The sequence below is a fragment of the Triplophysa rosa genome, linkage group LG4 (genome assembly GCF_024868665.1).
Source record: "Triplophysa rosa linkage group LG4, Trosa_1v2, whole genome shotgun sequence".
Lineage (NCBI taxonomy): Eukaryota > Metazoa > Chordata > Actinopteri > Cypriniformes > Nemacheilidae > Triplophysa > Triplophysa rosa.
Window position 1 is genome coordinate 23,096,854 of NC_079893.1, and position 23,935 is coordinate 23,120,788.

The 23,935-nt window shown below is 37.6% G+C and overlaps 1 protein-coding gene and 1 long non-coding RNA gene across 3 annotated transcripts; both read left to right on the plus strand.

Moving 5' to 3' along the window:
- The first annotated feature begins 532 nt into the window (after positions 1-532).
- vwa10.2 (von Willebrand factor A domain containing 10, tandem duplicate 2) lies at positions 533-15,114 on the plus strand. The gene is made up of 15 exons (XM_057330673.1): positions 533-727; positions 1,309-1,602; positions 2,971-3,064; positions 3,277-3,405; positions 8,310-8,496; positions 8,881-9,050; positions 9,212-9,324; positions 9,434-9,550; positions 9,681-9,890; positions 10,028-10,160; positions 10,620-10,772; positions 10,917-11,003; positions 11,218-11,483; positions 11,690-11,983; positions 14,172-15,114. The coding sequence occupies exons 1-15, from the start codon at positions 533-535 to the stop codon at positions 14,589-14,591; spliced, it is 2,862 nt and encodes a 953-aa protein (XP_057186656.1). The 3' UTR covers positions 14,592-15,114.
- Positions 15,115-20,309: 5,195 nt separating this feature from the next.
- LOC130552414 (uncharacterized) lies at positions 20,310-23,017 on the plus strand. Of its 2 annotated transcripts, none has more exons than XR_008962734.1 (3): positions 20,310-20,397; positions 20,849-20,884; positions 21,083-23,017. It is a non-coding gene; the product is annotated as an uncharacterized LOC130552414 (long non-coding RNA). The 2 variants fall into 2 exon arrangements; XR_008962733.1 differs by having other exon boundaries at positions 21,086-23,017.
- The last annotated feature ends 918 nt before the right edge of the window (positions 23,018-23,935 follow it).

Sequence of the window (23,935 nt, forward strand, 5' to 3'; positions counted from 1 at the left end):
AAACAGAGGCAAGTTCAGTTTGTTTGACCAAACAAACATGATACGGGAAATAGTACAATGAACAATTGTTGTTAATAATGAAGTATTTCTTACCATAAAGACTTACCATAAAGATTATAATTTATGCAACCTCTATTTTATTTTGTCATGTCACTAGATTGTTATGTTGGCATTAATCAAGCGTGTTGAGATGTATAAATATACTTACAGTGGCTGTGCTTAAGATATACACACAAAGTCTGTGGAAAGGTAATGAAATGCATTTGTCATATGTCATATTTCCTGAGATATTTCTCTATTAAATACAAAGGCTACAAGATTAATAGTTTGATAATTGTAAATAATGTTTAGTTATCAAACACCTGTAGATTTTCTTTCTTCTTAATTGATGAGTCATTCTATTTCTCACACACATTCTCCCTTTTATAGCTGTTTATTAACCTTATCAGACTCATGACCAAGTCATGTGTATTTGCAGGTGCTGAATACAGTACTTATTCAGTGGATTTTCCTATTGTACCACTGGGCACTCATGGTTTCACTGGTTGTACTGGCTGTGTTTCTCCTTTGGGAGACCCTTTCTACGCCTCGGACAGCGGCATTCAAGCCACTCTTTTCTCCTGGCTCTTTCACACATCGAGAAATCACTCATGTGGCTATACTTCACAAGACGGCAGAAGTGTGCCGTGACATAGCAACTGCTCAGGGACAAGACTTTACACTGACTGTAAGGACAATTTTATCTATACCTGTACCTTATCAGAGTAAATATCTTATGTAGAATTAGATAGCATACATTTATTTTGTCGGTAACTCTAAAAGGCTTTTTTCGTTAATATCAGTTAATAGCTTACATAAGCTAACAATGAGCATTTCATTTCCTGCATAGTTTTTTATATTTCACCCAAAAAATAAAATTCTGTCATCGTTTAGACTACTCACCCTAAAGCTGTTCTTCATTCAGCTGAACACAAAGGAAGACATTTTGAAGAATGTTTGTAACCAAGCTGGCACAGCATTGACTTCCATAATTGGAAAAGAAAACATTATTCAAAGTTTCTTCCCCTGTGTTCAGCATAAAAGAAATAAATATAGAAATGCAAATGATGACAGAATTTCTAGATCCTTTTAAGACTTTTACATGTCATTGTTAGTTCATGTTAACTAAAATACTAATTCAAACCTAATTGTACAAATGTCTCCAACTATTGCATTCTTAATTTGAAAATTAACCAAATGGTTGCAAGTTATACAGAATTAAAACATGACATTATAGACATGATGTTAAATGTTGTTTCTCATCTCTAGATTGACAACACACTGACTGCATCTGCTGTTCAAAAGGCCTGCTCAAGATCACCTGCTTCGTCATCTGTCTTGTCTGCCATAAGGTTTCATTTAGCTATTGCAGAGACTTATCTCAGCAATGCTGCCATTGATTTACAGTTTATGCTGAGTGCAAAGCATCATATAGACAATGAGGCTTTTGGAGAGGGGCGTGACCTCATCACTCAGGGCGTGGCTGCAGTTAAAGCCAGCACACAGCGGGGCAGCTACATCTCTGCTCGTGTCACACTGGGGGCTTTATGTCACACTCTACAAGTACAAAGAGATAATACTCCTCTCTTAACACTCTTTTTTTCATGTAATTATTTTATTAAAAATATTAAAATTTTAATATTAAAAATATTTATTATTTTTACACTTTAAATAAGCTTGTTGTAGTCCCAACGAGTCGTTCATAGTCCTTAAAAAGCAATTTCTGTTTAAGAAAATATGTCCCTTTGCAGTGAACTTGGAGCATTGTAACTTTGCAGATGTAGTTTACGCTTAAACAGACACATTACACACTAAATAAAGTTAAAAAAAAAAAGTTAAAACCCTCTAGACCACCCCTTTAAAGGAAAAGTTCAGCCAAAAAAAAAGAAAATTCTACTTTTCTCATACACATGCCATGCCATGTATTTCGTCTTTTAAGTTGAGCACAAATGAATAATTTTATATTAAAGGGGTCAAATGACACGGCTAAAACGAATATTATCGTTTGTTTTAGATGTAATGCAATGTGTATACACGATTTAAGGTTAAAAAACGCTGTATTTTCCACATACCGTGGAACATCAGGTTCCAAAGCAATTGTACTGACAGGCAGCACACCTTACTTGCGTATACATTTGGGCGGTCTTAGTCAACTCATACCATGAAATGATGTAGATTTGTAGGGGTGTAGTTACTCGAGGCATTTCAGGCAGGTCTGTGTGTGCATTCGCTTTTAGATAGAATGCATCTTTTGTTCCAACACTTTAATTTTTGAAATTTACGTGTCTAATACATGCATGGGCAACTTATAACACACCAAAGACACAGAAAAACATGTGTTCGCGCCATATGACCCCTTTAATATGCCTTATAAATCATCTTATATGGGACTGAAAATAAGGTGAACACATATCACACAAAATCACATATAATCTACCCATCACAAAATAACTGTAATCCAAATGTCTAATATTTACATTTAGTCATTTAGCAGACGCTTTTATCCAAACCGACTCAGAAATGAGGTAAACAATGGATGCAATATGTGGGTAAATATGGCTAATAGGGGGATAATATCTCTTGAAACCAAAACAAGCATATCCAAGCTTTAACTTTGAACATGGCATCATGTTTAACTTTTAACCTCAGTGGTTCTTAAAATATTATATGTCAGTTTACAGGATTTAGCATTTGTGTTCAAGTCATATACATATGGGATGCCATGATGGTGCGTAAATTGTGAGAAAGTATTTACATTTGGATTTTTTTTAAGGAGAATTCTACAATGTAAAACTGAATCCGTCTGATTAGCTTTTAATAGTTAACTTAATACATTATAAGAATATATCTTTGATAAATATTTTTTCCTAGAAAACACTGTTGATAGATATCAATATATTTAGAATATGTTCTGTATGTGTTTGTGGGCAGGATTTCTATAGCCATAGTAACTGGGTGGAAATGGGATTCGCTGCTCCTTTTAGCAACCTGATCAGACCTGACCTACCCCTCAACAACCTTGCAGGTATAATGAAACAAAATACAGTTCCAAGGTAGTTTATGTATAATTCGAGAGGGAGTAAAAGGTTTTACCCCTACTGTATAATTCATTTAAATTTCTTAATCAGATATAACAATTGGAAATTGGGCAAACCCAGTTAACAAGTGGGTGGAAACCTGTATAATATTTAAACATTATATATGTTTCATGTATAATAATATGTATCATTTGTTTAGGTCCCAATACACAGACATGCAGAAACTGCATTGGGCAAAACTGTGGTGAAAACATTCTCCCAGAAATACTGCAGCAGAAGAAACTTACCTCGGGATATTTTAGCATTTCCTCCTCCACAAAACCTGCAGGTAAAAAAAGATAGTTTTGGGGTAAGCTCACATTTCCTTTCCATCATCATACACTCATATATTTTTCCAGATGTGGAAAGTTACGAAATAAATTTACTTGCGTTACTGTATTGAGTAGGTTTTTTGTGTACTTGTGCATTTTAGCTTTTAAAATCTGTAATTGTACTTTTACTTCAGTATGATTTGTGTGAAGTTATGTCGTTATATTTAAAATCACATCCGTAACTGAGTAAAAAAGACAAAGAAAACATTGCACGAAAAAAAAAACGCGACCGGAACTTATTCCAGTGAATGATGGGCGCGAGTATGAATTTGCGCCAATACCAGAAGAGCGATGGAGACGGAGAAGTTAGACTTCGGTAGTGCACCTCCTAAAGGTGAAAGCCCATCGAACTCTGACTGCTGAAGACAATTGATAATTGACAATTGCTTCGTTGAATACGTTGAGTCACTGTCAACCAATAAGATGCCATGTAAAAGGGTCGCGTTTTCATTGGCCTGCCATGGAAGCCTATCCCTGATTGGTTGACTACTTTTGACAGCCTATAATGCCTGGAACACACAGGAAAACCTCTCGAGAGCAAGAGTACCAAAGGATTCGTGGATGCACGGCACGCATTTTGAGTGCGCACACACTCACTGAGCGAGAGGAGAGAAAATTCATAAGAGAGCAGCGTATAATTGAAAGCGCGCGTCCAGTTTTGTGCATGAGCAAAGGAAATCGGCGTGCGAGATGAGAGATTTGCGCGCTCGTATTACAAGAATGCGCTCTCGCCTTGTAATAATGCGCTCGCAACATTTGTCATTATAATAACGCCATATCGCAACTGCTCAACACTTTCTCGCTCGTCGAATTGACTTCTGAGACTTTGGAGGTGGGACAATGGCAGACTTCTCCGATCCTTTGATTGGTCACTTGTAACATGCACCTACAGTCTCCGACCTGTATGTTACCCGTTGTACAGACGTCTTAATTGGGCATAACACGATACTTTTTTCCGTTTTTAAACTTGGGTTACAGTGTTATGTATGCCCTTGGCTTTGGATATACTGTACATATTTGGCATCTTGACAGGAAGTTAGAAATAAATAGTTTGGTATGTGTATTCATAATTGCTTTTGTATTGTTAATAATTTTCATGAAATTGTTATAAAATGAGAATTAATAAATGGCTACAACAGTATAACTCAAAGCACAAGTTATTTATAAATTAGGCTACAATATGATGTACTCTCTAAAATTTTATTTAAATAATTTATTTGTTTTGCTTTATTTGTTTTGAAAATATTAAAATGGGCTATGCCAGTAAACAGATATTAGATAACTCAAATTTAATGACTACAGGAGACATTTAATTATATTATTATAGTATGTTTTAAATAGGTCATACATGATACAGTATGTAAGTTTAACTGCTATAGCATAATTTTTGTTGACAGATGTAAGAAATCTAAATGTAACTTGTTAAAATACTAACACATAGCTAAGGCAAGGTAATACACTAATCATTCGGTAGTAAGACATGTAATCTAGGTGACTGCATGTAGGTGAGTGCATGTTAAATCAAATGAGCGGAGACATCTTCCATTGTCCCGCCTCCAAAGTCTCAGAAGTCAACTCAACGAGCGAGCAAGTGTTGAGCAGTTGCGAGAGCATAGAGAGAATTGCGCGCGCTCGTCAAATTTCTGCTTGCGGAGCAGAAATGCGCCCACGCGAGGATTCTTTTCCGCTTGCGGATACTGTTCTGCTCACTCACAGAGTTTAAATGCGCCCTCACGGAGCAGCTTTCCGCACGTGGTTGTCATTATGCGAGTTTGCATCACGCGTGCAGATTCCATTCGCGTGAGTTTTGGGTCTATGTAAACTCCATAAAAAACCTGCTCAATACAGTAACGCAGTAAATGTAATTCGTTACTTTCCACCTCGGCACTTTATTAACTATATAATGTATCTGCAGCTTCATAAGAAAAGATTAAACAACAAATGCGAAACTCCTAAAAATATGTAAACATGGCAACACCGCGAGAGCGCGTTGTGAAGCTCTGACCCAGCTAACCATATCATGTGATTGAAACGTAATCTGACGACCAAATTTTCGTTGTGGTAACATAACCAGTTACGTTATGACAACTGGAAAAGTGAAATTCCTGGATTTGTTGCCACAACGTAACTGTCCGAGCAGTGTGTACCATTGATAAATTATTAAGAAAACAAGGCTTAAAATCTTTTTAAGGCTTAGTTTTGCTTCTGAAGAAAATGTATGTTGATTTACTAATTGTTTAGATAATATTTCTGCTATATGATTCTGTGATATTTCGGCAAAACAAGACAAAAAAAAATCTTTATTGGTTGCAGTGCACTTGTAACCCATCTTAAAGGGGTCATATGGCGCGAATATGTGTTTTTCTGTGTCTTTGGTGTGTTATTAGCTGCCCATGCATGTATTAGACACGTAAAATTGCATAAATTAAAGTGTCGGAACAAAATATACATTCTATCTAAAAGTGAATGCTCACCCAGACCTGCCTGAAATGTTTAGTGTAACCACACCCCCACAAATCTATGTCAGTTCGTGGTATGATTTTACTAAGACCGCCCAAATGTATACGCAAGTAAGGTGGGCGTACGTGTCAGTACTATTGCTTTGGAACCTGATGTTCCAAATATATTAAGAGGCATTACATTTCCGTCACACGCTTTCAGTATTCGACCAATCACTACGCACTGGTTAACTGGCCAATCATAGCACACCTCGCTTTTCAGAGCCATGAGTTCTTTGCGGGGAAAAGAGGAGATACAAAATTTTGCACAGTATGTGGAAAATACAGCGTTTTTAAACTTAAATCGTGTATAGTATTGGAGTAAATGTAATTAGTTACTGTACTTAAGTATCTTCTTGGCTACTTTGTAGTTGTACTGAGTATTAAAGATATTAGCAACTTTTACTCTCTACTTGACTACATTTTTGAACAAGTATATGTACTCTTTACTCCACTACATTTGTAATGACTAATGCAATTACACATTACATTTTGCATGGCACCTATCTTTTTTGCAGCAGTTTATTTTTGCTACAGAAGAATTAATATTGCCATTTACAGGGCATTGCAGGTACTATAATCTTGTGGATTTTGCCCTAATTTACTAAAACTTGTCAACATGGCTTCTTTATGTGAATACGAGTGCAGTATCAGGTAGTTGTCAATCGCTGGCGGTTTATATGTAAAATTAGGACATGACTGCAGCTGGCGATGAGGCCAAAACCAGCATGTCCAGTGCAAAAAGGCTTTGACTTTTTGATTTTACTTAACATTATTTTATTTATCTGTTATATTGAAGAGACCTTTTTGAAGGAGTTTGGTTTACTTATGAGTACTTGAGCTTAAATGAGACTTGGGTGTTTGTAATAGACGTACAGTAGGTTATGGTGTCGGCCATGATTTGTTGCAATTTTGAGGTGTTCAGTCTTATTATGATTTAAGAAAATAAATGCGATTGCTCTCCTCACGAATCAACTGTTTCTTGTTTTTCACTGACATGTCTCTTAAGTGTTGAGGACTAGTGCTGCTTTGTGCCTACATTCAGTATGAGTAAAATACTCAAGTACTGTTAAAATCAGATACTCGAAAGACTTTTACTGAAGTCGTTTTGGAATTGGTGACTTCTAACTTGTAATGGAGTAATTTTCGCTGCAAGGTATCTGTTCTTTTACTTAAGTATGGTTTTCAGGTACTCTTTACACCTCTGGTATACACATTACATTATATCTTAAACAAACGATAATATTTGTTTTAGCAATGTCACATGACCCCTTAAATGTATAAAAAATAGGCACTATGACTATTGTTGGTGTTTGCTGGTGAGGAAAAGAAAGGTGGCATACAGAATTCACATTTGAATGGTTGTATTGTTTGAAGTGTTTTATTTTTTAGGAGAGTCAGTTTTCTTCACATTTATTATGCTGACTTGAGAAAGCCAACAATCTGATGTTTCTCTTCTGAACTTCCCAAAAATCCCATAGACTCAAGGGCAATTTATGATCGTCTCTCGTCAGTTACTGCAGGGTTTGTTTATTAACGTTACTAGAGCAACCAAAGCTAGGAACGCCTTCTAAAGACCTTGTAGCAAGAGACTAGCGACACAGTATAGCTGGCGGTCTGAACGCACAGTCAGACACAGTAATTCTATTGCAGTCTACATTTCTTCCAATACATATTTTAAACTTTTATTTCTTCCACTCTACACTATTTTAAGCTTCTAGACTATAGGCTTTCTCAAGCCAACATAAAGTTTGTTCACAAACTTTTTCCTCATCTAGTTTCTGTTCTGCTTTTCACAATTTTGCATTTTTGCAAAGCAGCTTCACACAAACACACACGCACACAGGCACACACGCACACACACACACACACACACACACACACACACACACACACACACACACACACACACACACACACACACACACACACACACACAACACACACACACACACACACACACACACACACACACACACACACACACACACACACACACACACACACACACACACACACACACACACACTCAAATAGAAGTAAAGTAGATAGCTGCAGCTGGGTCAGTTGACACTAAATGACCCTATGTTTTAATGTTGTGTGTCGACATATTTTATTTTGTAATTGCACATTATTTTGTAAAGGTGTTCCTTTAATGATCCCTTTTCCTTTTGCACAAAACAGTAGAGGCTTTTACAGTAAAAAGTAACTAAGTAACGTTTACTTTGAGTACTTTTTTTACTTTTACTTGAGTAGATTTTTTCGTAACTTTACTTGTACTCAAGTACAATTTCATCAAAGTAGTAGTACTTTGTCACCTCTGCTTTTTTCCTTACACATGTTTGTACACATGTTGTTCTCAGGTAAGTGTAGCCATGGTGGCTTTTTTGACAGGACCAGTTCAACAGCACCTACTGGAGGTATCAATAAGGATGATATCAGCTCAAATCATGGCATCTATCACCACCGTGCTGCTGATTTGGCCACCAAGGCTACCATGGAACTACTAGAGGACATTCGACTAGCCACAGGCAACCAAGCCTTCCTTCGGTATGGAACATTTAATTCTACACAATTTTTCAATATATTTTTGAGGAGCTCAGATGCAAAAGCCTCTTAACACCACCTTCATCAAAAATAAGATAATGATATTGACCAAATGCTTTCAGCATGTATCCATGTTCATCAAATACCTTCGCTTTAAATCTGCTTAATCACGCCATTCAGAAATGCCACTTTGTTAGCAAAATCCTCTAAATGCCACGTCGATTTTTCAGCAGAACGAATCTTCTTTATGGGTTTACATTCTTTCTGGCAGCCTTTGGTATGTCTAAAGTTAAAAAAAAATGGAATATCAGATGAATGCTGCAGACTTTTTCAAAATGTTGGAAACTGGAACTGGGCAGAGGGTGAACCTGACTGTGTCTCTTTCAGATTAATGGGACTCGGTCAAACCACAGTGCTGGCTTTTGTGATTGACACCACGGGCAGTATGTCTGATGACATTGATGAGGCAAAGAGAGTGTCCTTCAGTATTATAGACAGCAGGAGAGGAACATCAGAGGAGCCTTCGGAGTACATTCTAGTCCCTTTTAATGACCCAGGTAAACCAATTGTGTTTTAAGTTTTCATCCTTGTCTTAGACTTTTTATTCAAAGGAAAAAATAATGCATTTATAAAGATTCTTATGTTGGAGTGACGTAGCTGATTGAAATATAACTTTTTACAGTTCTCTAGTAATGTACTGTATGTGTATCTTGTACAGATTTTGGACCTCTTACACGGACTGAGAATGCAGATGTTTTCAAAGAGAGAATCGATTCCCTTTCAGCGTCTGGTGGTGGTGACCTCCCAGAGATGTGCTTATCAGGACTGCTGGTGTGTATGTGTAGGCCTAACTGTTGGATTCACACATATTCACACTGATGGTGAAAATAAGTAAATCACTCAATAAATCATGTATAAAGTCCTGTTTTTGGATGTCTAGATGGCGCTCGCAGGTGCTCCTCCATCTTCAGACATTTTTGTTTTCACTGATGCTGCTGCCAAAGACTTTGACTTACTAAGCACAATTAAGGCCATGATAGAAAGCACCAAGTCACGAGTGAGTGTCTACACAATCTTTAGTCAAAATGCTTTTGATCCTCCAGTTCTCAGCTTTGAGTAAAGTGATGCTGAAAATGTCTGTAATTGTATTTCTTCATTTCACTCTGATCTCTTTCTCCACCAACCAGGTCTCTTTCATGCTGACCAGCCCGTTCTCATTCCGTAGGAAAAGGGGCGTTTTGGCATCTCAGCGTGTTTCCTCAAGAGCAATGTCCCAGTCAGAAATGCAGTTGTACAGAGACCTTGCCCATGCTTCTGGTGGACAGGCCATAGAGGTCACAAAGAGTACACTGTCTCAGGCCACTGCAGTCATTATGGATTCATCCATCTCAGCTCTGGTATGTTGCTTAAAGAAATACAAAAAAAATTGTTTGTTGTGGAAATGTTTTGTTTTCGGTTCCATTTCTTATTGAATAAATGTAATATTGGCACTGTGAAACAGCAGAATATTGAAACATTGATGTGTTTCTTGAAGGTCACAGTACTTCAGGTGATAGGAAGTCCAGCTAATGCAGAAAACTTTTCTTTCCTGTTGGATTCATCTTTGTCCAATGTGACAGTGTACATCACTGGGGTTTCCCCAAATTTTACCTTCTACAGCCCAACAGGTAAGTCACCATATGTGTTTAAGAAATCAATCAGTTTCTAACCCGTTATTTCACTATGATGTCAATGAACATCATTTGTTAGGCCTGTCGGATTGATTTCCATCGACAGTGGAAGTGAAGAGGACACCTCATCATTCCACATGCCCATCAGCAAACCACGCCTTTGTTATTGTTTTGCGACCTCTAGCAGCGAAAAAGGCACATTGTGCCTTTAATCTATTTGTCCAGTTTAAATAAAACTTGAAATGCAAATTTCATCCAAAAACATTAAGTGTTGACTAAATTTAGGGAATGTTTCATGCAGATTGATTTTAGGTTGTACATGGTACATACATTAATTGGCAAGACACAATTCCTGACAAGTTTATTAAAACTTCAGGTAAAAGCATGTCAAATTGCATCACTTTATTGTCAATGACATTGCAGTGAAAAGTCATCCGTTTTTCATCTTTCACCCAGGTGTGTCTCAGTCAGGTTCTGTGACAGATGGTCCTCTGGGTAGCATTCAGACTGTGGGCAATCTGTGGAGAGTTAAACTTAACTCTGATATTCAGACAGGGGAATGGAGCATTAGCATTAACTCCACCAGCACCTACACAATAAAAGTCATTGGTATGAGTGTTTATCTGCCGTTATTTTACTATTATGTCGTAGTCTTCCTTTTTTTTGAAGCACAATATTGTAATATCCAAACTGCTTTATAAATGGATTTTGAAGTATTGTAAAGTAATTACGCTTTCATTTTTAAAAATAAAGGTCAGAGTTCTGTGGATTTTCTCTTTAATTTTGTGGAGCAATCTGAGGGAGGTGACTTTACACCCAAAGACAATCGTCCTTTCATTGGTACAAATTCAAACCATCTTTATATCATGTTACTTGATTATTATTATTATTATACATGTAGTGTATGAACCTGCTAAAAGCATTCTTCATCAAGAAAATGAATGTCACGGTTCAGATCTACTTTTTTAAATTATATTTCAGTATCATAAGTGAGATATTAAAAGACATAAATAGACTTTAATGTCCTCTGTTGTTTTCTGCTGTAATTACTCAGGTCGGAATGCCACTTTGTTTCTTTCTGTGACCCGAGGAGACTCGGTCACAGTGACTGATGTGTTATTAGCTGAAGTTTCAGGATCAGATACTGTTAATGGAACTGTCACATCTGTGGGTGGGTCAGGCTTCCTGGTTTACTTACAAAGAATCCCAGAGGGTGCATTTGTCATACACCTGAAAGGGCTATTGAATGATTCATCCTCACCTGACCGATTCCAGAGGCAGTCACCCACTCATCTTAGAGGCTCAAGAGTTGCCATTGCGGTGAGATTATAGACATGAAAAGTGACTCACAGCAAACCTATGACATCATAGGGTAGTGCTGTTCAAGTGTTTGCCCATATGAGGGCTCCAACTCTAATCAGACAAACCTGCTTGTTATTATCAAGTAGTCGTATAGAAAAAAATAGACCTTTTATAACAATTTTTGAAATCAATGAAATGATATTGATCATATTTATCCCTTCTAGGCTCAGTCAAACGGCACTATTGATCCTGCAAACCCCTTCGGTCTGAGCTTTATCTTGGCTAGTAATGGATCAGGGGGAAACTACACTATCCGAGCCAGGACTGACCGCAGCTTCACCGTGTCTGTCCCAAGCTCCCTGAATGTGGAGGCAGGAGGAAGCACGCAGGGAACCGTAACACTGACCGCACCCCCTAACACAGAGTCTGGGACTGATGTCACACTCACCATTGAGGCAGAAGATCCAGGGTCCACCGACTCAAATTATGTGACACTGCGGCTCACTGTCATGGCTGAGGTATGTTATGGAAAAATATAACACAGTCATCGCCTTTATACCGCAGGGGAGCTGGCAAAACAAAAGTTGGCGTTGTCGCAGGAGAAAATGAAATCGTGGTATGACAGGAGTGCGGAGCGCCGGACGTTTAGTCCGGGTGACCAGGTATTGGCCTTGTTTCCTATAGTTAGTTCTCCTTTTCAGGCCAAGTTTGCAGGTCCCTATACGATTGTGAAACAGTTGTCTGAGCAAAATTATATCATTTCAACACCCGAACGTAGGAAGAGCACACAGCTCTGTCACGTTAACCTGTTAAAATCTTATCATGCTTGTGCGCCGCAGTCTATTACATGCAACGAATGACCCAGCGCAGATCCGGTTCATGCAGCATGTGTTGCTGGGTCTACCGTTTTAATTCAACCTGACGGCGTAGAAGTAGAGGATGTGCCTGGGGTAATGGAGCAAATGTCAATGAGTTGTTTTAAAAACTCCGAGACCTTGGCCAACTTGGATAAGTTGTTGGCTCATTTGCCGGTGGAGCGTGCGCGGCAGGTAACAGAGCTGATTGATGAGTTTCCTTGTTTGTTTTCTGATTCTCCCACAGCTCGACCTGATTTTGCCAAGTGGTGGATGTCCTCAGGACAACATATTTTGTTGACCTAAGGACAACATTTTTTGTAAATAAAACCTAAGCCCACAACCAAACCCCAACCCTAACCATAACTTACCCTTAAAATCATAAGGAAATGATTAGTGAAAAACAATGGTCTAGAAGCACCTAATCCTGGTTGGAACTTAAAATAAACTGTAAAGGTATTGCTGAAATCTGATTGGTTGATTTAAATGTTGTCCCAGGGTCAACATGATGTTGTCCTAAGGATATCAACCACTCGGCAAAAACAGGAGAGCTTTCTCCCACACGCACACATCTGATAGAGCATGATATTGAGGTTGGCGACGTTAAACCAACAAAACAGAGGTTCTATCGGGTTAATGTAGAAAAATAGAAAAAGATGGATGAGGAGATAGAATATATGTTAGAAAATGACATAGCGGAACCCAGTTTTTCTAGTTGGGCTTCTCCCTGTATACTCGTGCCTAAGTCAGACGGTACTGTGCATTTTTGCACTGACTTTTGTAAAGTTAACTCTGTTACTAAACCGGATTTGTTTCCCCTCCCAGGGATGGATGACTGCATTGACTGGGTGGGGGCTGCTAGATTTGTCACTAAATTTGACCTTCTTAAAGGTTACTGGCAAGTCCCTTTATCTACCAGGGCTCATGAGATTGCTGCCTTTATTACTCCTAAAGGTTTATATTCTTATAAAATAATGCCGTTTGGGCTTCAAAATTCACCTGCAACCTTTCAGCGTCTCATGATCCAGGTTGTTGGTGATTTGGAAGGTTGCGCTGTGTACATTGACGATGTCGTCATTTATTCGGACACCTGGGATTCTCACTTAGACCGTATGCAGACGTTTTTTACACGTCTGGCAGAGGCAAAGCTCACCGTCAACCTTGCGAAGTGAAATTTGTGAAAAAACTCAATTCCTACCAGCGGAATTATTCTGTGATCCAAAAAGAGAGTTTAGCTTTGATTTTCGCTCTAAAACACTTTGATGTTTATGTCAGTGACAGTGCTCCTGTGGTGGTCTTCACTGACCATAATCCCCTTATTTTTTTAAATTCCTTGCAGTGTCCCAATCAAAGACTATTTCGGTGGTCATTATTTTTAGTCATATTGTTAGAACGTTTGCTTTGTGAAGGGGGCGGAAAACATAGTTGCGGACGCGCTTTCTAGGGCGCCTTTAGTGTAATTGTTTTTCCCTTTGTGTATGCTCTCTTTGAGTTCTTAAATTGCTTCCTAGGTGCACCGGTTGCGGAACTTCGGGGAATAGCTGATGCTAGGGGTAAAACGGAAAGAACTAATACTAAATATATTTTCTTTAAATGGAGGTGTCCTATTAAATGTTTGTGACTGTGTGTCCCCAAAGGAATCCTGTTTTTATGGGGGGGACAATATATATTTTTGGCTATAATTCCGCATCCTTTCTTTTATTTTGTCACAACCCTGAGCCAGGCTGTGACAAATGTTATAGCTTCTTGTGTTACATGGCAAATGTTGCTTTCCATAACTACCACATTTTATCTTAAACAATTATCCTTCACTCTTATCAACCTTGATTATTTATTCTTGTTTTCCATCCAGGTAACTGATGTCTACAGACCTGTCTGTAAGGTAGTGAGCATTAAAGCTGACTGCCCTGTGGGGTGCCACAGTGCATCATGGGAACTCACTGCCAACCTGACAGATGGTATTGGTTCAGGCTTAGCCAGTGTATCCATCAACATTGGCAACGGTTCTCTCAGCATAAGTCCTGCGATGAGTGAGAATGGCATCAATGTGACTGTAGCTTTCTATAATGCTTCCTGCTGTTCTCAGGAGGTGGAGCTGGTGGCTGTGGATGGGGCGGGAAATGTGGGTACATGTTTTACTTCTATAAAGCACCTCTCTGCAAACACAACCACACTGATGCCTGCCACAATTACCACAACCAACAGAGGCTACTCTGTGTTGTGCTCTAAGTATCTTTTGCTCTTTATTTTAGTTGTTTACCTTATGTGGTGAAAAGAAAACTAAAGATCAGAACAACATGCTGATTAACTTTTAGAAACATCTGCTGATTTACGTACATACTTACATAATGTCTATAATGCATTTACATTTAAAGGCATTGACTGTTTTACTTTATGAAAGGTACAATGTTATACATCAGATAAAAAAGTGACATACCTCTCTTGAATTTTCACAAAATAAATTAGCGTTTTAGATTAGATTATTTGCATATCTTGACAGTGAAGCATTTTACTGTACATACATAGCAAATCATGAGGTATTAACCCTTCATAGGGCACTCGTTGAAATACTTAGAAATTAAAATTTTCAACCCTGGAGTATTATTGGAGGTAATTACAAGACTTTTGAACTTTTGTGACTTAAAAAAAAAAAAAAAAATTTATGTTGAAAATCAAGGTCAATGAAGTTACCATATATGGTTCCTCGCCGGTCTATGGTCATTTTTTCCCCAAAATGTTTATTTATTAAAAAATATAAGAATATATAATATAATTATATGCATAAAACATATATACACTTCATAGAATATTTATTTAGGAACATTTTCTTTTATTTAGGAACATTTAGGAACACAAACACATTCATAACTGTGACAGTGAAGTGCTACTGAAAACAAAGAATATTGATATATAAATTGTAAATATATAATAAGAAGTGAAACATAGTCCTAAGTACTGCTGGTGCCACTTATTGTAGCAGTAATAAAGCTCACAGTAAAAATAAAGGTTAGGTTTAATTTAGGTATAATACAAACTGTAATAAGTTTAAGTTTCCCACTGGATCACTGTAATGTTATACAAACCTGTGGCAACATTAAATGCATTAATAAATACTATTGCCCTATGTTATAATGCATTATTAGTAAAAGTATGACTTACTAGACGCATCGGGCGTATGTCTAAAAATGGACACTTTGTCATTTACCTGAAAGTTTGATCAAATATGATCACTCAATTTTTCAGCAACAATGTTCACTAATTTCTAGAAATCCTACACAAACATCTATATCAACATTAAACTATTATTAAACTATCATTGACTATTCAACCATATAACTTGTTAGTTTCATTAACTTATCATTGACCACGTTTACATGGATGTCAGTAATCAAATTATTTGCCTTATTCTGAGTAAGCTAATATTACGATTAAGGTGTTTACATGAGTTGTACACAATTCACAAAACGCAATTCATAAATTCACAAACATTTTCCCCAAATGCTCACACGAATATATCTTGCAGAAATAAATTCAGAATGTTTTCACAAATATGTATATCAGGTTCTTGAAGTACTTTCCAATAAACATTTGTGTTTAACTCGAGTTACTTTTCAGTCTAATCATTGATTTATATGAACATTTTTTAAACTGCACAACTGAAATTCTGAATTAAAAGTGGTGTAGACATAATCGCTCTTGCTTGCGCAGAAACAGTCGCTAGTCAGACATAAGCAGTGTTGCCATGTCTGCAGTGCTTCAGTGTTCCGGCTTTGATTTTGTTACGCAAATCTGGCAACCTTTGACACAGCGATGGGAGGCCAGAGCTCAGATGCGGAGCTATAGTGTATAGAGTATAGTGCAGAGGTGGGACCAAGTCATTGTATTGCAAGTCACAAGTAAGTCTCAAGTCTTTGCCGTCAAGTCCCAAGTCAAGACCGACAAGTCTCAAGTCAAGTCCCAAGTCCTACAGTTTGAGTTTCGAGTCCTTTCGAGTCACTTTAAAGCGAACCCGGTGTATAGAGAGATGTATGGCTTAATGCGTTGTAATAGCCTTACACTACTAGCATTTGTCGTTAGAAACACATCAAATATTTTCAGTTCTTAAAAAAAATTCTAAATGTAATATTCATTTTAACCTAAGGAGGCCACCATGTTCTTTTTCGATGACGTAAACTGGTTGCAAGCACAGCTAGGCAGCCAAACTAAACACCGACACACTAATCAGTTCTTCAGTAAATATAGGGTTCTGTAGGATAATATATATATTAGGGCTGTCAACGTTAACGCGTTAACGCATGCGATTAATTTTTACAGACAACGTTATTGTCTTCTCTCCCTCGGTCATTAGCTGACGGGGGCTAATATTCACGTGTGCTCTAATACAGAATAAATAACCAAGCCGCAAGCATTATTATTGTGTTTATCAGTATATTCTCATAATGTATAAAGTATACGATTACGGTGGATGCTGATGTCTTAAATAGTCTTAAATGTCTCAAAGGCGGTAGTTTAAAGCTATGATTTAATGCACGCTCACTTTGAACAGACGTCTAATACTGAACGCATTCTTTTATGGCTGGCAGGCTGGCTTGTGTCAAGAGGACATTCCGCCACCTACTGTCTCTGTGTGTTTGTATATCTGATCTTATGTTTTACGTGTCATATTTTACTGTTATATATGGAAAACGTGTGTGCTTCGCTGTTGCGAAAGAGAACAGGTTTAGGTCGCAACCATTTGACATCACGGATTCTGACGCAAAAAATAGCGGCCTCCTAGTAAAAATATTTTTTCAAAGTTTACGAATACTGTGACAGTTACACTGTTTTTTTATTTCACAATTATAAAGTCAATGCCATTGTTCATATATTAAGCCATACATCGCTCTATACCCAGGGATCCTTTTAACGTGTTTGCAATGTAACGTTAACAGTGAGTTTACAGTCTCATTGATTTAACTATGCAGCTAGCAAAGTTACTTAGCCGATAAGCTAACGTTAGCATCATTCAAAACTTACCGTTCTTTGTGCAACTTCAAATGTCGAACGAAGTTATAAGTTGTTGCGTCTCCATCTGTAATCTTCGACCCGTATGTTTTGCATATTGCAGTTCGTTTTTTGTTGACCACCTCGTAGTTTTTATACCCGAACGAAACTATCTTTGGTATCATTTTTGCCAACTGGCGCGTTGTTTGACAGTTCTTCTTCATTGGTTGTCCTGCAATTTGATTGGATGGATACTGTCGGATCAAAACAACGTGGATCTAAATTGATTGGATGTTGTGCCGACAGCACACACACACACACACACACACAGATGCACATAAACACAGAGAGAGATAGAGCGGTCCACGTCAACATACTTTTTAATCTTTGGGTTTTGGGGAAAGTAGCAAGTCTTTTCAAGTCAAAAGGCTCAAGTCCAAGTGAAGTCACGAGTTACTGATGTTAAAGTCCAAGTCAAGTTGCAAGTCTCTTTACATTTTGTCAAGTCGAGTCAAAAGTCATCAAATTCATGACTCGAGTCTGACTCGAGTCCAAGTCATGTGACTCGAGTCCACACCTCTGGTATAGTGTATACTTCACCATGGACAAAATGCCTGCAAATGCCGGTCATGCTCAATAGATAACATTCAGATCGTGAAAGTCATGACACGCAACAGCAATCAATGGTCTCATGCCTCGTGAATGTAAACATAAGCTGTGTTCGACTGTTTGTGGCGCTCCACGCACAGACAGATCTGAAGATTTAAATGAGTATGGTCAATGTTAGAAGAAGGGTTGGGGAGTGGGCGGAGCACGGGAGAAAGAGAGGAAACAACTGTCATCTGTTAGTCTCCTCACCGAATACCAGCATATATACAACCTAATATGTTAAATGTAATTTTCCCCGCAAAATAATATTATATAATATTTACATTTACATATTATTATATGTATTATATAATATTAGTAATATATTATATATCAGATTAATCATCATTTCGTATAACACTATCGACAGAGGTGGGTAGTAACGCGCTACATTTACTTCGTTACATTTACTTGAGTAACATTTTGGAAAATATGTACTTTTTAAGTAAAATTAAAAGTGTGTACTTTTACTCTTACTTGAGTAAATTTGTAATAGAAAATCTGTACTTTTACTTCGTTACATAACTTACATTGCGTGACGTTCCTTCGTTCCTTCATTTTAAAATATGCTTTTTAAAACGCGTTGTTTATTTCAAGGTTGTCGTCTCTTTTTACGGGCATTCCCGAGTGATCGATTCTTTTGAGTCGATTCTTTTGAAAGCATTAATTGAACAATGGGCAAAACCATTTGAATAGGCTAATGAATCAGTTCAAATGATTTGTTCAGTTCTCAGCACGATCTGAATCATCTGAAGCAGGGTTACTCACTCCTCGTAGCGCGAAACTTAAGAACACGCAGAACACAAAGAGCGTTGGATGAAGTGGATATGAATCTATATCTATACAATCAAAACTGCAAATGTGTCATATTGTTTGCCAGCAATGATAAATGCCCGCCATATGCGCGCACCCGCGCGACCTGTTCGTCAGACACTGCAACATGCGCGTTACCTGTCAGACACAGAGACATGGGCTTGCAGAAATATACATTTGAAGAACAGAAGGAAGAAAACTTGTTGATGCGCGTGTGGTTCACTGTTTACTGTTTGTTTACAAGTAAGAGCGTTTCACAACACACACGTGACACAACACGAGAAAACATGAGCTTTGTTCAAAAATGTGTATTTCATTTAAGAGAGCACTGCAGATGTTCTAGATCATCTTAGGAAATGCTCTGAGTTTAGTTCATGCTTTAGTTTGACATGGTCTATTATTCTAAATAAGTTGTGTAAACTACATTGACATCAGGACTAGATGAAATTTACAGAAATGCTTGTCTCTTCTGTGTTTGTTTATTCTTTAGTCTCTCTAGTATATTGCAAAGATATCTGCTTATGATAATGAAAAATATTGATTAAAATGTAATATTAAAATATTGGCGTATATAATCAGATACAAAGTAACTAAGTAACTAACTACTTGAGTAGTTTTTTCATTGCATACTTTTTTACTTTTACTCAAGTAATTTTTTAAATAGTGACTTTTACTTTTACTTGAGTAACAATTTCTCTAGTTACTTGTACTTTTACTTGAGTAAAGATTTTGGCTACTCTACCCACCTCTGACTATCGAGTTGTTTTGGCTCAACAAAGTGCTCAGCAATGCAAAGAGGATCTGTCATATCCCTTATATATTACTTTTTAAATCTAAAAAAAACACCCATATTTGCCGGCCAAAAATCCTCCTTTTCCCAGAGTGTTATTATACGACTGGAAACTATACTCTGCCGTCCCAAAAGCTCACCGGCGCCATCTTGTGCAACTAGCCGCGCTGTCAAATCACAATAAATATGGAGAGTGACACCGAAGTTAGCAGTGTCAACAGTAGGCAGAGCTCTGATGAGGTGGAGGACTACTGGTCAGGAAATGTTTGAAATGTGTTTTTTGAAGGAAATAAAGGTGTGTTATAGGCTATATAGGATTGTTAAATGCATTACAGTGTTAAACACTAAAGAACAGCAACGTCTGGAAAAGCATGAGCATCAGTTAGGTGAGACAAAAAAACGCAAAAGTACTTTCAGTTACTTTACACAAAAAGTACCCAAGTACCGTATTTAGTTACTTTTTTATAGAGTAACTCCATATTGTAACTAGTTACTTTCCCCAACACTGGTTGTTACGTGTATTTATGGATTGGTGACTCTGCATTTGCAAATCGTCACACATGTATGGATTGCTTTGAATTTGTGTGTGGTATTTTTGAAACGTTTCTGCCACAGTCAGATTCAACACGTATCAAAATAAATAAATAAATAAATAAAGATTCACACGTATCTTTTTTTGAAGGACGGCCTCTTTAGCCAATCACATTGCGCTTATAATCCACCAATCAAACACTACTTCCTGAAGTGACTCGAGAAGCACAACGCTGCACAGTACTGTGTGCAGTGTGCCTGCATTCAGTTCAAAAACAGAGAGGGACGCTTTCAGCAAGACCACACTCAACAAGTAAGTAAAGTTTACTTTTTATACCTGATGCCACTCTATATCTCATAAAATATTTATGAAGCTTGTTTTTGTTACTGAGCTGGCGGTGTTGAATTGAAGGTGAACATGTTTGAACTGGTGTTTGTAAGAAGTACCAGAGCCTTTAAAATAGAGTCGCCACACACTTTGCTCTTGCGGTTCACGTAATAAAACATTTGAACAGATGTTGACACGTATGCCTGAGCGATAAAATAGAGTAATTTTAAATATTGTAGTTGGGGCTCGGGGATGTTGGAACCTCTGTTGTTACAGTGAGGGAAATAATTATTTGATCCCATGCTGATTTTTTAAGTTTGCCTGCTTACAAAGAAATGTGCATGTGTAAATAAATGTTTATGGTAGGTTTTATTGATGAATTTAAACTGTGCCACGCAACTTACACCTCTGACACATTGTTCTCTCTCCTTAATAGGAGCTGATAGAAAAGTCTAAGCAAGTTTCAGTTGTGGTGGGTGTTGTTCTTATTTATTTAATACAGGCAAATAATACAACAAACACTACACATGTACAGTAGGACTGTTCTATTATTTCGTTATTGTTATTATTAAGCAGGTATTCTGTTACGGAGACTAAAATGACAGAAGCTTATTATTTTATTTGCACTCTTAAATGTGGCTTGTTAACAGGTGTATGTCTTTGTTTTCAGCAGGATGGCTAATGAGTGGAGTGGTGAATTTTCTGGTAGAGTGATGCAGTTTCTCAGTGGGCTCGTTGGATGGTGGAGTTGCTGGAGCTGGTGGGGTGGTTTGATGATTAGCCTGTAAGATAGAATTGAATTGAATTTCACTTCGCTATGTCACAAATATTTTATGTTTAACTACATTGCTACATTTGCTTGACTTTTTAAGTAACTGTTGCTGTACTTGTGACATTTAGTTTTTACTGTTTTTACTATCATCACTGGTATAAAATTAAAAGGATGCAATGGTTATTTTCATGTTTATGCCTTTTCTGGTCTCATTTTTCTACCTGTAAGAGGTTTAATGAGTGTGACGACACTGGTTTGTGTGTGTGCTATGTGGGGGTCTGAGTGAAAGATGCATGCTTTGCAGAATCAGATCCAGAAACAACGTCGCAAACAACATTAGACATTGTGTTATTATAAAGATTTTCTGTTCGTTTTAAAACTATGGCGAAACAATGTAGACGTGACAGGTCGTCATATTCTAAACGGCCGTTCCGTTCATCAGAGGTGTAAAGAGTACCTGAAAACCATACTTAAGTAAAAGTACAGATACCTTGCAGCGAAAATTACTCCATTACAAGTTACAAGTTACCAATTCCAAAACGACTTCAGTAAAAGTCTTCGAGTATCTGATTTGAACAGTACTTGAGTATTTTACTCATACTGAATGTAGGCTCAAAGCAGCACTAGTCCTCAACACTTAAGAGACATGTCAGTGAAAAACAAGAAACAGTCGATTCGTGAGGAGAGCAATCGCATTTATTTTCTTAAATCATAATAAGACTGAACACCTCAAAATTGCAACAAATCATGGTCGACACCATAACCTACATCTATTACAAACACCAAAGTCTCATTTAAGCTCAAGTGCTCATAAGTAAGCCAACATTCTTCAAAAAGGTCTCTTCAATATAACGGATAAATAAAATAATGTTAAGTAGAATTAAAAAGTCAAAGCCTTTTTGCACTGGACATGCTGGTTTTGGCCTCATCGCCAGCTGCAGTCATGTCCTCATTTTACATATAAACCGCCAGCGATTCACAACTACCTGATACTGCACTCGTATTCACATAAAGAAGCCATGTTGACAAGTTTTAGTAAGTTAGGGCAAAATCCACAAGATTATAGTACCTGCAATGCCCTGTAAATGGCAATATTAATTCTTCTGTAGCAAAAATAAACGGCTGCAAAAAAGATAGGTGCCATGCAAAATGTAATGTGTAATTGCATTAGTCATTACAAATGTAGTGGAGTAAAGAGTACATATACTTGTTCAAAAATGTAGTCAAGTAGAGAGTAAAAGTTGCTAATATCTTTAATACTCAGTACAACTACAAAGTAGCCAAAAAGATACTTAAGTACAGTAACTAAGTACATTTACTCCAATACTTTACACCACTGCCGTTCATATTATAACTACATTTGCGTCCACACCAGCGGACGACAACGATAACGTTGTGTTTATTTTAGGCCTGCGTGCTGCAGTGTTCCCATTCGGTAAAAATGAAGATGACCTGCTGCAGATGCTTTCGTTTACATTCCCGAACGTCTTTTCTCCAAAATATGACCGCAACAGCTGGATGATCACTCTGACACTTCTCTTCCAGGGAGGCAAAAATGCAAAATATGTGTTTGGTTCGTCATGTGTGGCTCGTAATGTCAAAATATGTGTTCGTCGCGTGAACGATGTGCATCACGTATCATGTCAATAATAATAAGTGCCTGCTTTAGATGCGTCAAGAGGGTTTATTATAAAAGAGATGCTCGCGTTTGCTAGAGACTCGCTTCTCGTGTGTAATTATAGTTAAGTGTTAAGAGAGTGTCTAGCGAGTATGTTGTGAATGCGAGCGTCTCTTGAGACGCGACGAAAACATATTTTGACATGACGAGCCACACATACGACGGGCTACTTACATGGTTTGACGAGCTTCGCATTCGTGCCTCCCCAGAAGAGAAGTCACTGTCACTGAAAGCATATATTTTGTCAGCTTTCTCGGATTTATGTATCAGCGCATTTAATGTGTTAATATTTAGCATTGGCTGCAAATACTGTAGCTTCAGGGGTTTGTTCAAACAGACTGTCAAAGTGTGGCGACTCTATTTTAAAGGCTCTGGCAACTGCAACAGTCTTCTTACAAACACCAGTTCAAACATCTTCACCTTCAATTCAACACCGCCAGCTCAGTAACAAAAACAAGCTTTATGCATATTTTATGAGATATAGAGTGGCATCAAGTATAAAAAGTAAACTTTACTTGTTGAGTGTATTGCTGAAAGCGTCCCTCTCTGTTTTTGAACTGATGCAGGCACACTGCACAGTACTGTGCAGCGTTGAGCTTCTCGAGTCACTTCAGTAAGTAGTGTTTGATTGGTGGATTATAAACGCAATGTGATTAACTAAACAGGCCGTCCTTCAAAAAAAGGATACGTGTGAAAATACCACACACACATTCAAAGCAATCACGTCGATAATCCAGATGTCAAACAGTCTGTCAAAGTAATGTAATCCCTTGTTTTCCAAAGCTTCCCAAAAGCAAAACAATCTTTTTTCAGTTTTTTTTCAAACAGAGAAAAGTTGAGAACTAAGTATCTTTTAAAATCATTCATGGTATCTATCCTTCTAGAGAATTTTTAAGATGTCGATTTGGTACTATAGTAGACTGTAACGGTTGCTCATTTTGTGTTTATGAAATTGAAACAACCAAACATCTGTTTTTTTGACTAGTTTGCTCATGCTTTTTGGGAGGATTTGCATTACTGGTTATTTCCAGTATTTAAAATTTGACAATCTTCCTGAGTTAACAAAGAAACAT